Source organism: Anser brachyrhynchus, assembly GCF_964034855.1.
Source record: "Anser brachyrhynchus genome assembly, chromosome: 12".
Taxonomy (NCBI): domain Eukaryota; kingdom Metazoa; phylum Chordata; class Aves; order Anseriformes; family Anatidae; genus Anser; species Anser brachyrhynchus.
Genome location: NC_137707.1, coordinates 9,867,491 through 9,881,725, shown reverse-complemented (window position 1 = coordinate 9,881,725; position 14,235 = coordinate 9,867,491). Strand labels below are relative to the sequence as shown.

Sequence of the window (14,235 nt, the reverse complement as noted above, 5' to 3'; positions counted from 1 at the left end):
CTACTATGATTCTTTTGTAAGATTGATTTTTTTAATCTGATAACAAGGTTTCAAGGACTGCATATCCTTCAAGCCAGCACAGGGATTTCAGTTATAATCACCTATACCTTTAAAAAATAATTATTTGTTATCAAAGTTACATTTTCTCTCATGTGTTGTATTTCGACCAAGTAGCCTTAAAAATTGTTTTAAGCATTTTAAGTGTAAGAAATGGTAAGGAATGGGAACAGGCAGCCACTAGATGGCATTTTTAGTCTAACTTTTACAGCTGTTCAATTTCTGTCACTGTCCTAAAAGAAAGGCCTTGTATTCTTTCAGTCATGACAACTATGATCATATTACAAGTTAAGCCAATCAAGTCTTTCTGGAGTAGTTAAATTCAGGTGGTAGTTTTCTTTCAATGAAGCTGGCAATAGACAAAGGTAGCACACGTTCTAGAATTTGAATGTCTGTGATGGAGGAACTTTGCTGAGTAAAGTTTAGAAGAAAGTGTGTCAGAAAGTAAAACGAAAGCAGAGAAAATGTTCCTGATAATCCTCAAAAAGTACTGGTGCATAGCAAAGTGATTCAGCCCGATGAATAGCCTTTAAGGGGTACATGCGTGCTAGAGACACTAACTAGAATACAGTTAGGAGTTCAGTCAGACAAGCAAACTGGTAGTAGTGGCTTGATTCCTATGGTCATACAAAATGCACCGCATCTGTAAATTAATGGTCCCATCTGGAGATACAGGCACCAAAACTTAGCTCAGAACAAAACTGGAATTATTAAATAATAGCAGTTTGTACTGTCATAGTTACTATCCTCTGAGGGTCTCATAGCACATTGTAAATATTAGTACACAGTCTCTGGATTTCATTTTCCTCATCTCATAGATAGAAACATAACATCAGTAAAAGGAATAAAAGAATTCTTGCTGTAAAGTTCTCATTAACTATATTTCAATCAATATATTAACAAGTTAAGAATTTGTATATAAAATACCAATTAAAATGGTCCCTTGTACTGCAGAACATAGTTACTAGGAAAACTTTGCTAAATTAAAATGAATTATCAGTCAAACATTTGGTCGTACCTCTTAAAAACATCCTGGACTAGTAATTTTTAGTCTTTGGTGGGGAATAATTTTATTATTTTTGCTTCCTTTATGCTGTAAGGAAGAAGTTATTACAAAAGCTTTTGTATTATCAATGTGTTTTGTCTCACTGTAGTAAAAAAAAGTATATGGTTTACAATCTAACAACTGAGAAAAGCTATAAATAAAATTTCTAAAGCAGGGTGTAATAAGCATCTCCCAGAAACTGAACACCTTGTGGGATTCACCATTTAAAGCTCTTTACAATAGCTAAGCTTTCACAATAACCTTGTGAGCTAAATATTACCCTTCTGCTGTTCCCAAGTAAACCACCCTTAAAGAAGCTTAAGTATACTGTGTTCAAGGTCACAGCACGGACACATTCTGTAGGTAAGTAAGCTTCTTTTATTGGACCCAAGTGGTTGTAATTGGGAGAAGATGAATAAAGTTTTGGTATATAAGCCCCGTTAACACTTTTTGAGAAGTCTTATATGCTTAAAACTAAAAAAAAAAAAGCTGAAAATATTTATCTGCAACCTACTCTGTCAAAGCATGTACAAATGCAGCAGTACTTAGATAGTTTAATCTTTATGTGATAAGTGATACTGGTTAAATTTCAATTAGGCTTTTAATTTAGCCCCCATAAAACAATGGGGCTATCAAATTTGTAAGGCTCTACTGGAAGACCTTTTATATTTTGAAAGGTGTTTCATATTATTTATAACCGTAAGAGGGAAATAAGATTCATAGTAACAAAAATGCAACTCTGACAGTCATTAAAGATGCAGTAAACATCAACAATTCTTAGCCAATAGAATAAACAGCAATAGAAACCATTAGTTCCAGAGGAAGGGAAGAATTGTGGCACAGACCAAAAATAGTTTTTCAAAATAGATAGACTTCTTAGAACTTGCAAAAAAAAAAAACACCCTGAAACTCAAGGGATGACTTATGTGTGTTCACATTATTCTACTACTGCATGGTCAGGATTCCTATGAAACCTGAAGGTGAGCAATCAGATCATTCCTCAATCTGAAACAGATACATCAGTTGAAGGTATCAATGTTTCTCTGTTAAACAAGGTCTGAGAAAAAACACTGCAATATGTAGGAAAACAGACCTGTTCAAAATAGAGGAAGAGATGCGTATTTAAGTGTCATTTATTTAATTTAACAAATGAATTAAGATACATAAATAGATTTATTTTTTTTTGCAATACCAGTTTGCATTACTAGCAAAGCTACATTTATAAAGTTAAAAACATTGCATTTTTATGTTTCTTTTTTATTTTATTATTTCCTCTAGTATAGTCTGTGTAAGAGTCTCAAATTCAAAACAGTGCTGAGCTAGCCCTCACAACATCCCTGTGAGGTAGGCCAGTCATACAGTGTAACTCTCATTTTACATATGACGAAACAAAGGAACAGAACATTTTAGGTTGGCGTACCAGAAAAGCTGTAGAAGAGTTACATCTAGAATTCTGGCCTTCCATTCCTTGTACTGTGCTTCACACACAGTATCTTTCTCCCTTTTCAGAAAAGGAGAAAATAGCCCATGGTAGGTGGTGTTCTCCTCACCTTTCCTCCCCTTGCTTTCCTTTAAGGTATACAGCTTTGAGCAAATTCTTCATTTAAGATGAAAACTGATAATCAACAACTTGTGTCTGAAGTATACAGATTAAATAAAACATCTGAAGCCCATAATTAAATAACTGAAAATAGCGTGAGGATAGTTACAGGTAACCTCACTGTATTTACCACTAGACACAGAGGTCTGAAGGATTTTGTCACTATGCTGCAGTAGCAGCAATATTAAAGCACGACTTGTCCAAAGTCACTATTTTGAGGAGGTAAAAGTATCCGTGACTGATGAATCCTCACATTTGCAGGGAATATCCCTGAAGAGGGCCATAACTAGGGGATGATTTGTGCAGCAATGTACATTCAGTGCAGTCAAGGTCTACCCACATTAGTTCTTGAGTAAAATAAACCATCTACATTCTGTAGGGCAGACACCAAAGGAGGTCATATTGCAAAGCAAATCACCTGAGGTAGAATTTGAACAATTGAGATAGCCAGAAGATACATACCTGAATTTCTATGGATGTTTTCAACAGAACTAATGAGGCCACTATAATTACGTGTTCTGTATGGGCTAAAAGAATTAATGTCTAACAATACGGTGCAATAACGTAGCCTGTTTTTAAACAGAGCATTTGCATGACGTATTGTGTTTTAAATAAGATAGCATCTTAGAACAGTAACTTGAAAATGTATATATTTTCAAATAGTAGTGTTCCCATCAGTGCCTACTTGAGGTGAATGAAGACCAACTTCTGTACTACTTGTGCACTTTGTGTCAGGCAGCTAAAATATAGTGACAATCTTTTAAAGGGAGCTCAAATACTAACAAGAAAGGTCTAAAAAAAATTTAAGTCCAGTTTATACAAATTTCTTGACTGTTGTTTCATCTTGTATCAAATCAAACAATCAGAAGATGTGTGCATCAGCACTAATAGTGCAACACAATTTCTTATATTGATTTTTAGTTTCAAGTCCTGGACAGCATTCCCAATTACTTCACTATCCCTTATACCAAAAACAGTTCTAGTTAAAAAGATGAAAGACTAAGTTAAAAAGAGTGAGATTTAAATAAATTATAAAATCAGAAAATTGTTGTCCCCCTCCAAGTACAGCATGTTCAGGGAAATGGCTATCTTGCACGCTTCATGAGTGGTCAAAAACCAGATTGTCTCTCATGTGGAAGCTCTTGGATATTTCAGGGCCATTGTCAGTTTTCTTCAGGCATTGAAGGAAGCTCGAACTACTCTCCCCTTAAGTGGCTGAGGGGGGCGAAAGTTATTCACCATTTGAATCCTCTGGTCTTCCTCACTGGTGAAGAGGAGCATGCGGAATTTCTCCAGCTGTAAATTCATGTGAGATAATTTACAGCGTAAAAAGGCAATTGATATTAATGTTCTTGAAAAAGGACCAAAGGAAAGAATTCATTGAGGTCTATTGATAGAATAGGTTCAAGCAAAGATCCTAGGTAGTATTAATAGAAAAACTAGGAACCCTGATTATTGAACAGGATTATTATTCACAGGCTAATGCTATTTTAAATTGGCCCCACTGCAAAGCAAAACAGCCATTGCCTGGTTATCCAGTGTTGAATTATTAAAAGATTTGGGAGAGTATTAGAAGTTTACCTGTTTCTCAGAAATACTGATGGGTTCTTTCAGCACTATCCACGTTACACTTTCATTAAGGGGTGGTGTTGTCAAAGATCCAAGGTACGTCCAATAATCTAGACTCAAAGGCAGGAGACATTTGGGGTTGAAGCTTCTAAATTGAGCTTTTGTCCCCTGAAAGACAATTGATATTTGATATATATATATTTTTTTTAACTTTTAACTGCAAATTAAAGACATCTTTTTGAAGCAAACAAAACAGTAGAGCAACACTAAAGAATGGAGAACAGGAAAAGAAGAGTCTGTAATGGTTTGGCTGCCTCATAACTACTGTTATCTAAAAGTAGCATGAAGAAAGAACCAGGAAAAATATTACATACTGTTGCATATCAAGTGTGACCTCTGGTGTTGGCTGATTGGACTTGGCATTTTTGCCCCATGGCCTTTACCAAAGTTCAGCTCTTTGTGACAAACGTCTAAAAATAGTGCAGGAAGTATATTCTTGCCGCATGGCCTCTACCAAAGTTCAGATCTTCTGATAAAATATCCAAAAATATACACAAAATATACTTCCTATGTTAATGTTCAGTGAGCTACAGAAAATATCATGAAGAATTTCCCTGTCTTTTTACTGGCTATTTTCTATGCTATCCATCTGTTTCAGTAAAAAATATCAACCTGGGGAAAACTCCTAAAACAATCATTGCCTGCTGCGACAAGTAACAGCTTTAAGAAACAAGCGTCCAAATCTAAAAGTAGAGCAAGCTGGATCAACTGAAAGATCAGTAGAAAGAGGTGCTGTGCCTAAGGTAGCAATTGCCTTGACTGCCACAGTCCAGGGAAAGATTTTTTCAGCCTGCAGTTGTATTCAGAAGTATCTGAGAGGTATGGAGTCACCCACAAAGCACCGTCCAACAGTCTGTAAAGCTGCTCATAAGGAACAGACTGAGCAGCTTATCCCTGGTGACAAACCCACAGACCTATCGCTGCAACTGAGGAATAACACCTTCCTGTAAGTTGAGGGAATCACTTATTGAATATCTAAATATCACTTAATGTATCTACAACCTACATATTGCTGTGTAACTGCCTTTGTTTCCTATCTTTCACAAGCATATACAAAGGAAAAAGAAAAATGCCAACTCAAGTATTAGATAGTGGTTTTTTTTTTTTTGCATATTAGAACTTATGCATCTTACAGAGTGCATTAAGCCCATATAAATCTAAAAAAAATATATATATTTGTGATGGTGTAATTAGTCTTCCTTCAGCAAACTTCTAAGATCTTGGACACATCTGCTAAAAAGACCACCTTCACGTAACACTGACTATAGACTAGCTTAGGACCCCATGAAAGTTGTCCCCTCAGAGCTTTGCAGCAGAAATAATTTGGACAAACAGCTTCAACTTGTTCAGGCTAGGATTCATGATTTATTTTGATGAGCCTGAAGGGTCACAGAGCTTTTGATTTCAAGTACCTCAGGAAAAGCAAAACCTCTGAATGACCACTGAGGTCAGCATAGCCTAGGGAGGCACCTGCTAACAATAGGCAAATATACCAAAGTTTGGAGGGTAAGAGAACAGAGGGGTTGGACAGGAAGAATAAAACTGCAATGATATTCTGATGAGAGGATTTGTAGTGGTTGATTTTGCATTTTTCTTTTTCTCAAAGATGTATATAACTTTTTTCCCTGGGGGATGTCCCAGAAATAAGAGAATTTAAATATCTTCAACTTACTTTAAATTTTACCATGTACAAAGCATCAGTGAGTCTGTTCATATTGGCATGTTCTTTTCCAATCTAAAATAGTAATGGAATAGACAGGTTAAATAAGAATGACTATAATTATGCTTTGAATAGGTAGCATAGCTTTCTTATCTCAATCTCAACATTCCTACTAAGGAAGGTTTAACAGCAATGTGCTATGAGTTACTGCTTCCAGTAAGTCATCTGTTTTCCCTGAGCACCTCTTAAATACATAGCATGATTCTCAAACATTTGACAGCATAATGCTTTTCATCATGTAAACATGCTATTTTTGTGATTCTTACCTCCAAGAAAACACCAACTACTGCCAAGCCATCTGGAGCTGCTGCTGCTTCTCCAAATGTTGCATATTTTCTGGCATTCCAGTGAACTAAGTGGAGCTTTAAAGGCAACAACAAATAAGAATTAAACAAATCAGTTATAGAAGCTGTCAACATAGGTTGAGTCATACTTAATGGACAGTAATGCTTGTTCATAATGGAGTATAGACTCCAAAGGCATCTTTGGGAATATGAGCAAGTCCAATCTTCTGGATCTGGACATAAGCATAGACAGACACTAAATTAAATCTTTATTATCCTCAATTTGAAGCAACTCAGGCATTAACAGATGATTCTGTGGCTTAACTTCCCTGATATGGGCCTTTAGCCCATGAAAAGGCTGTGCCCCACTGCTCACTGGGAGACTCCAGGATGTTACCCTGCTGCAAGATTTGCAAGAGATTGTTGTGAGAAAGGCCTGAGCCTTGTCCCAGCTTTGCAGAAAATTCTCAGGAGCCTCCAAATTAATTCATTTCTAAACTTCATAGGTGGCAACAGCATGGTCATTTCACAGGTTGTGATCCTCAGCTGTAGTCTAGGTTCTCCCTGCAGGTAGTAGAGCTATATGTTCCTTCTCAACATCATGTTGGCCAGTACATCCTTCCCATCTGCACAAGTGAAAGGATGGGATCGATTGCGTGCAGCACGCTAAACCACACAGAGGGCTTTTAGAGGCGCAAGTAGTGCTGCGTGAGCAAAACAGCTGAGCTGTGGAGCCAACCGTGTGCTGTTGACCCTGGGCAGAGAATCTTGGAGAAAGGGCTGCAGCGGGGGGAGGTGTGCTCTCCAAATACAGGGCAATCAACAGATGAACAATAGATCAGATAAACTCATGTAAAAAATAAAATTCTCATTAAAGCCCACCCGATTTAGTCACATAGAACCATTAGAATCCTAAGGAACATCCAGACACCACTACAAAGTCATTTGCATGAATTCATCTCATCCATAAAAACATTTACCTCACAGGGAAAAGGTTTGCCATCAATCGTATGCTCTGATCCCTGGCTGTGCTTTGCCCCCCAGTGGAAGTGGAACTGCTTTAGCCGAAAGGGATTTTCAAAGGGACCACCGCTGATCACTAGGTAGAAAGAAATAAAAGTAAAGCATTCTTGCTTTTTAGCTCCCTGATAGTAAAACTTAACAACTGTTGGCTGTTATTTTCTAATCCTGTGCATCTCAGTTTCCAGTATAAAAAAGACACCACATCCAGATAGTTATAAGGGTTAGATTTGTTAATGGAAAACACCCAAACTCATGTAAAAGTAAATTTGAAAAATATCAAGCAGCTACTTATGCAGAATTCTCTAACTTAACTTTTGAAAGAAAATATTTAACACAAAGGTTTAATAGGTTTGTTATGGTTAGGCCTTTCCTGTTGAACACAAAACCGAAGTTGAATACCTAAAATATTTTTGACAACACTACTTGGGATTCTGTGCAAAAGGTAAATACCTTGAGCATCAGGTAGACAATTTAGCTAAGTATTTCCTCTATAAGAATTCTTTCCAGTGGAAGATCTCTATGTTCTGCTTCCTTTAAATACCTGATCCCATAAAAGAGGTAATATAATAGCTTGTACTTTACACAACACCATTCAGAATCTCAAATCACCTCATAAAGATGGGAAAGCGATACAGAGAAACTTCATACATCATTTAGAAATAACACTTAAGAACAGATGAATGTTTAAGACCAACTATAGAAAATACTCTAACAACAGTATCTGTAGCTCTCTTGTATGTTTATATGGCACTAAACCAATTAAGTTGTGCTCAGCAGACATAAAAGCCCGATCAAAGTCTTAGAATAAGTGCAATTGAAGTGCATCTAGAATCCGTAAGGCACTTGTTCTCAGTGTAATCTGTAACATTTTTATTCAAAAATTTAAAGTTGTAGCATCGTGCATGCCCTCACATGTACATAGCTCTAGCTGACCTTTATGCAGGACACTGCCCTTGCCAAAGTGTTCTTAGTATTAGTTAATATTAAGTATTTTCTAGTATGCTTTGCTGAACTTAAGAGAATGCATCACCTGTCCCAATATTTTAAGAAATCTAGCTATGATGGATTAGTCAGAATTCTGTTGTACCCTTTATGCAAAGCTGTGAGTCACTAGATCTATTTCAACACAGCTCAAACCCTCAAAACCGTGTTTATGCTCCTAGCAATCTTCTTCCTTGTAAGTGTTATTGAAACATCACACATGCATAGCATAGAAAGTGCAGGTGCCTTCATTCGTGCATGAGCTCTGAGTTTCTCTGTCTGCAGAGTGATGCATAATGGTCCTAAACTTCTAGAGCTGGATGAAGTTCACTGTTGCACTGATAGAGTTGAGCTTAGAATTGCATGAAACTAGTTAGCGAGCTAAGATAATATTTCCAGATATAAGTTAGTTTCAGGATTACATGCTTAATGGATTTCTATGCAATAAGTTTCAGAAAATGAACTTCAAAATTTAGAAGTTTTACCTGAAAACCTGACCAATAATTTGGGCAGCTCTTTAGTTTCTTTCAAGATGAGGAAATTAATAATCAAGTGGCAGGAATTTTAACCCCCAGGCCCTATTTCAAAGGGTTACCAGGTCAGACAAACCACTTCAGAGAAAGTAACTGGTTTTGAGTACCTAGGATATCCTCTTTAACTGGGATCAATGAATACAACCAAATGGAAGATGAAATAAATTGTCATGCTTAAAATCGTTTGGAGTATTTTTAAATGCACTCCTCTCCACTTATCAGCTACTTCATCTCCATTTCGATGCTGTATTTACCACCATCCGTCCTTCCTCACCTCTCCCCCCTGATGTAAAAGCAAGGTCTACCATAGAAGTAGAATTAATAGAAGTAATCATATAGAGCATTTAAGTTTTCCGCCAAGTAATTGCAGATGGTAGCGATTTGTGGATGTTGCACTAATTCAGAATGAGCTAAAGACTTGATCATTTCTGAAGAAGCTGTACTGCCATGAGGACAGAATAAAATGCAAGATAAGAGTGACTGGTCAATATAAAAATAGGTCTCGTGTGCTACAATTATGATGACTATTCTGTAAGACCTGATCTCTGATAATCCTCTTCCCTTCCCTTCCCCTGTGGATGTAAAACTGGGGGGTGAGTCAGACAAAGCTAGTATTTCTGATTTGGATGATCAGAGAAGCAGGGCATTGAGAAGTGTTTGTGCCTACTCTGCATGCTAGCTCTCCAGAAAACTGACAATCCCCATTTAAAAGGAACCACTACAAGCAGGCTTCTGAGTTTCCTGATACAAGTGCTTTTCCTAATGCAGAAACTATTCAGCTCTGTGATATGAAACATTGCTTGAGAGACTCAAGTGAAGACAAGAAATGTAAGGCTCACGTTCATTCATACACAAAATTCAAAGGGCTTTGGTTGCATACCTTGTTCTGAACTGAAGTTACACGTTGTATAAAATATGCTATTCAGGATACACTTAATTGTTTCCCTAAGACACAAAATGTTATTCCAAGGTAGTTGGCCATGTTGTAGCCTCACCTGTCTTGTTATCAGAATCTTCAAACTCAACCATAACTGAGTGGCCATTGTTGGAGATGTTGAGAGACGTGCAGGATTCATAGGAGATAGTAAGCGGCATCAGATTAGGGTCATAGACTGCTTTTGCAGAAACTATATCAATAGGTGACTGACGGTTCCCTCGGGCAATAGGATAAGATCTGTGCCACTCAGAAGGCCCTTCAAAATCAAAGAAAGGAAAGCACCATTATTTTCTTTCTTCAATGCACAAAATTGTTACAGGATTTCATGAGGCTTAATGTAAGACTCACTTAGCAGGAGTGACTTGAAAGTTTGGCATCTGACAAGTTCATTTTATATTCCAAGCTTTGTGTTTTTATTAGCACAGTGCAACTAGATGGGGGACTGAAGTATCATGTACAAAACATATTGGGGAAGCCACAGCACATCAACAGACTGCTGTATCTCCATTTACTTGTGCCCCTAGTTTTCTCGGGAGCTGGTAGTTACATCTTAAGGGTACCTGAAGTCCTTCCAAGGTATGTGCAGGTGTAAGCACACTTGCATGCACACACACTCCCTCAAAGAAACAGCATTTAATTCTTCCTAGGAAATATAATGTAAAAGCTACGCTGATTCAAATGAGATGCAGATGACTCAATCTCTTAGCTACTGACTGTGCAGTTATTTTTAAAACCATTTTAGGACTGCAGTAAACCTTTGAAGCAGCTTCATTCCTCACTCATGCCCATTATGTTATCTTTCTGTCCTGAAAGAAAAGTACAGTGTGATAATTAACATTTCTAGACTTCCTGAAGCCAATAGAGTAGGGTTAAAGATCTATTTAATAACATTGCTCTCTACTGCCAGATCTGGAACACTCATGCCATTTGAGATAACAAAGCCTTATATGTATCAGAATTTCTTATTCTTACCATTTCTTTTTCTACTTTGGTAGTGCAAGAAGCAATTCAATTCTTCTACTGCTCATGGTCAGACATCTAAACAGTAACAATTTCACTTTGAGATTGCCAAATAGCACATTTTTAATGGTAGCATTCTCACACAGTTTCACATGTTATTACTATTATTTTTAAAGCACATTATCCTCTTATCTGTGGCATTTTCTGAAGATTTAATCTTACAAAATAGTGTATTTTCTCGGTCTGGCTGTAAAGCAGATTTGGGGTTTAAATGCTGTTACACGAGATTAGGCAGTATCATTTGTTTCTTACAAGCTTTGTGTTAACGTACATAGTTTTATTAATATTACCTAGATGTGCAAACAATACCATCTAGGAGCAGTAACCAGCTTCACTTAGCATTCAAGTGAAGCTGCTTTTGTGTTGACAGCACCTGTGAAATAACTGTTGTCAAAAGAGACAGGCTCCTGAAGGTTATGCAAAAGGCTGTCTTATTGGACAACATCAGTCATTCATCCATCATTCTCTGCAAAGGGTACAGGTGGTATAAAACATTGTTGTAGGGATCTTTCAGTAGTTTCACACATCCTCTCACTGACACAGTCTTGGAGGTGGGAAGTGAAGGAAGATGGCTAAATTAAAGACTGTCAAATCAGAAAGCACGATTTGTTCAGTAAAAGGTCTCTGATACTGATCTGTACAATTTACTGATGTTCCAGAAATATATGATATATATACCTCCTTTTATTCATTTATTTGGAAGTCTAGATATCACATTTCAGCAGCTGCACAGTATCAGAAGAACTCCTACTGCTCTAATAAATCTGCTTTACTTAAAAGAATTGCTTTTGGAGAGACAAATAGTTCATTTTTATAGCAGCTTTTTGGAAAGGGACCCATCTGTAATATATGCAGCCTGAGCGAACAAACACTCAACACTGCTTCTCTCAATTTAGGAGCAATGATTACAACAACAAAAGGCAGCAGGTATAAGTTGATGCATCTTTTGGCACCACTTTCTGTGTGCTCTTTATCAATAAAGTAATTATTTAGCTGCTGTATCTACTTGATTCTTACAGGCATAGAAATGCAGGCAGCTCTGCAGGGCTCAGGCAACAGTTCTAGAAAGAAAATGAATGGGGGAAGACAGAGAGATGCAGCATGGAAACGCTATAACCTACCGTCATCCTGCCCATATCCCCAACTGTGGTGGCCAGTCATTATAGGGCAGCTGTACCCTGCTTTGCTCTCAGCTCTTTGATCGGAGTATTGCTGCTTACCTGCCTTTATAATGGCTCACCGTGGGATAGGGTCAGCCCCTTAAAGATACAGAGCAACCAAAGCAGCTCCTGCAGGACGGGGAAAGCATCCGAGTTCCTGCTGCTCTGAAGTTTGCTGCTGCTGCTGCTGGGCTCTGCCCTGCCCTGCTCACTCTATTTGCTAACACAGCATAGGAAAAGGAAAGCTTAAAATTTAAGTAACTGGAGTCTCAGGACCTAGAGAGGAAACAAGATCGTCCAGGTGACAACTAGCTAAATTTTTGCACATGAAAATCAAATTTAGGGAAAAGTAGTAGTGCTTTCTCATTCTGCACAGGGAAGCAATAGCCACAACCTGCTCTGAGCACAAGGGCACAGTAATGTGCAGACTGTAATGGGAACTGCCCGTCTCTCTTGCGTGTTCTGCAGGGAGAAACACCTGGTTACTGCCTCTCTTTTCTCACTCTCTCTAGCTGCAAGAAAGACTGATATTACCAGCTGATTTGTAACTGAAACTTCAGATGCAGTGCTTAGATGAGATGGAGAGCATTCTCATCTCAGAAAAAGTGACTTGTGCTACCTTTAAACAAGGTAGGATCACACCAATTAATATGATCAATAATCAATATGATTTTTTTTTCTTGTTAACTGTAAAGAAACTTTTTAAAAGGCGAAAATAAAAGCAGATTTACATTAGGGAACAGAACATGGCAGACTCTAGATATAGGAGCCTATCTGAGAAGCCTCAGTGATGTCCTATACACCAGTTGTTGCCTGCGTCCAGCTAAACCCATGGAGAAGCTACAATGAGATATCAAATCTGCATTTTAAAAGCTCTTAGGACATCTTTGTGGCAAGAAACATGTCTCCTTGGTAGTAATTTTATTAGATCTAAGGGAACACCATCTGTAAATGCTACATTTTGTAAAACATATTGATTTTCTTAAAGGCAGTAGCATACGGAGATAAAGATCCTTCTATTATGCAATCAAGAAAATGGAAGAAAAAAATCAATGAAAGCATTTTAAGTAACTTTTCTATTGTTGTACAGCCTTGTAAGAATTCATTTCCTTTTTCAGGACCTTTCCACGAGAGTCAGTTTTAAAACCTTTAAGATTTATTGATGCAAGCTAAATCACTCAACAAGGGATGTAACCTGCTGTAAAGGTGTCCACAGAGCAGTTTTACAATGGCTTGCTCAGATCCATTTCTCAATATACTTCTGTCTAGTGTGATCTGCTGAGGTTGCTGAGCAGACCTGACACTCACACCAGGCCCTGACCCTGCCTGTGTGTCCGTGTGCCTAAATCCAGACATGCAGGTCCTGCTGCAGTGGCACTGGCTTAAAACACTGCTGCTCTGTAGGACAGGTCGGCTGTGAGGAGGTGTGGTGCTTCCCCTTCTTACTCTGGTGTGGCTCTGTGGTGTGTCTGTAGGCAAACACAGTGACCAGATGTGGGCAGGGTCAGTCAGATGCAAATAGTCCGGAAAGCTGTCCTAGATGATGGGAAAAAATGAAGAAACAAACAAAAAATCAACTTTCCAATGAAAGGAAAGGGAAGATGAATATCTCATCTTAACAAAGCATAGAAGAAGTTTGGGGAAAACTGCATTCAAGACAGAAAATGCCCAGTGACTGTTTTCAAGAGAAGCTTAAAAACTGCGGCTCAGACCTTGCTCTCAGGGCACAGTGCCAATGAAGTGGCCAAATGGCTACGTGTGTTTGATACCGTTCAACACTTCCCCTTCATCTCTTTCCATTCAAAACCACATAGATGGCTAAATATGTGTATTTCAAAGGAGGAATGACAAGAATAGAGGAAACATGCTGGCAGCATGACAGGAAGTGGACTCCACATAATGGAGGTTTTAATAGTTAAAGAACGGTGAAAAAGAGGAGTGACAGTGCCTGAAAGATAAAATCAGCCTGAATAAAAATTTACCTATGAATTATAGCTATATCAAATATATAGTTAAGTATATACACAGTATTTGATGTCCTCCCCCATTGTTTTTTTTTTTCTTTTTGAGGCAAAAATTAAGTTTTCCTTAAAGCCAGAGCAACACTGTTGCATATACGTATACCAGATCATTCTGTAATCCTGATGACTGTTGATATTGGCTACCTCCAATGACAGCAACACACATTTGGACAACTTGCTGTGTGCCTTCTTTATTTAATACATACGAATGCGTCAGATGTGCCG

At 37.9% G+C, this 14,235-nt stretch overlaps 1 protein-coding gene across 1 annotated transcript; it reads right to left on the bottom strand.

Annotated features, from left to right (window-relative positions):
• Positions 1 to 3,350: 3,350 nt before the first annotated feature.
• CA7 (carbonic anhydrase 7) lies at positions 3,351 to 12,094 on the bottom strand. Its single transcript, XM_080552861.1, has 7 exons — positions 11,951 to 12,094; positions 9,868 to 10,065; positions 7,316 to 7,434; positions 6,318 to 6,413; positions 6,004 to 6,066; positions 4,284 to 4,439; positions 3,351 to 3,998 (listed from the first exon to the last, which is right to left on the bottom strand). The coding sequence occupies exons 1-7, from the start codon at positions 11,988 to 11,990 to the stop codon at positions 3,876 to 3,878; spliced, it is 795 nt and encodes a 264-aa protein (XP_080408987.1). The 5' UTR covers positions 11,991 to 12,094; the 3' UTR covers positions 3,351 to 3,875.
• Positions 12,095 to 14,235: the final 2,141 nt, after the last annotated feature.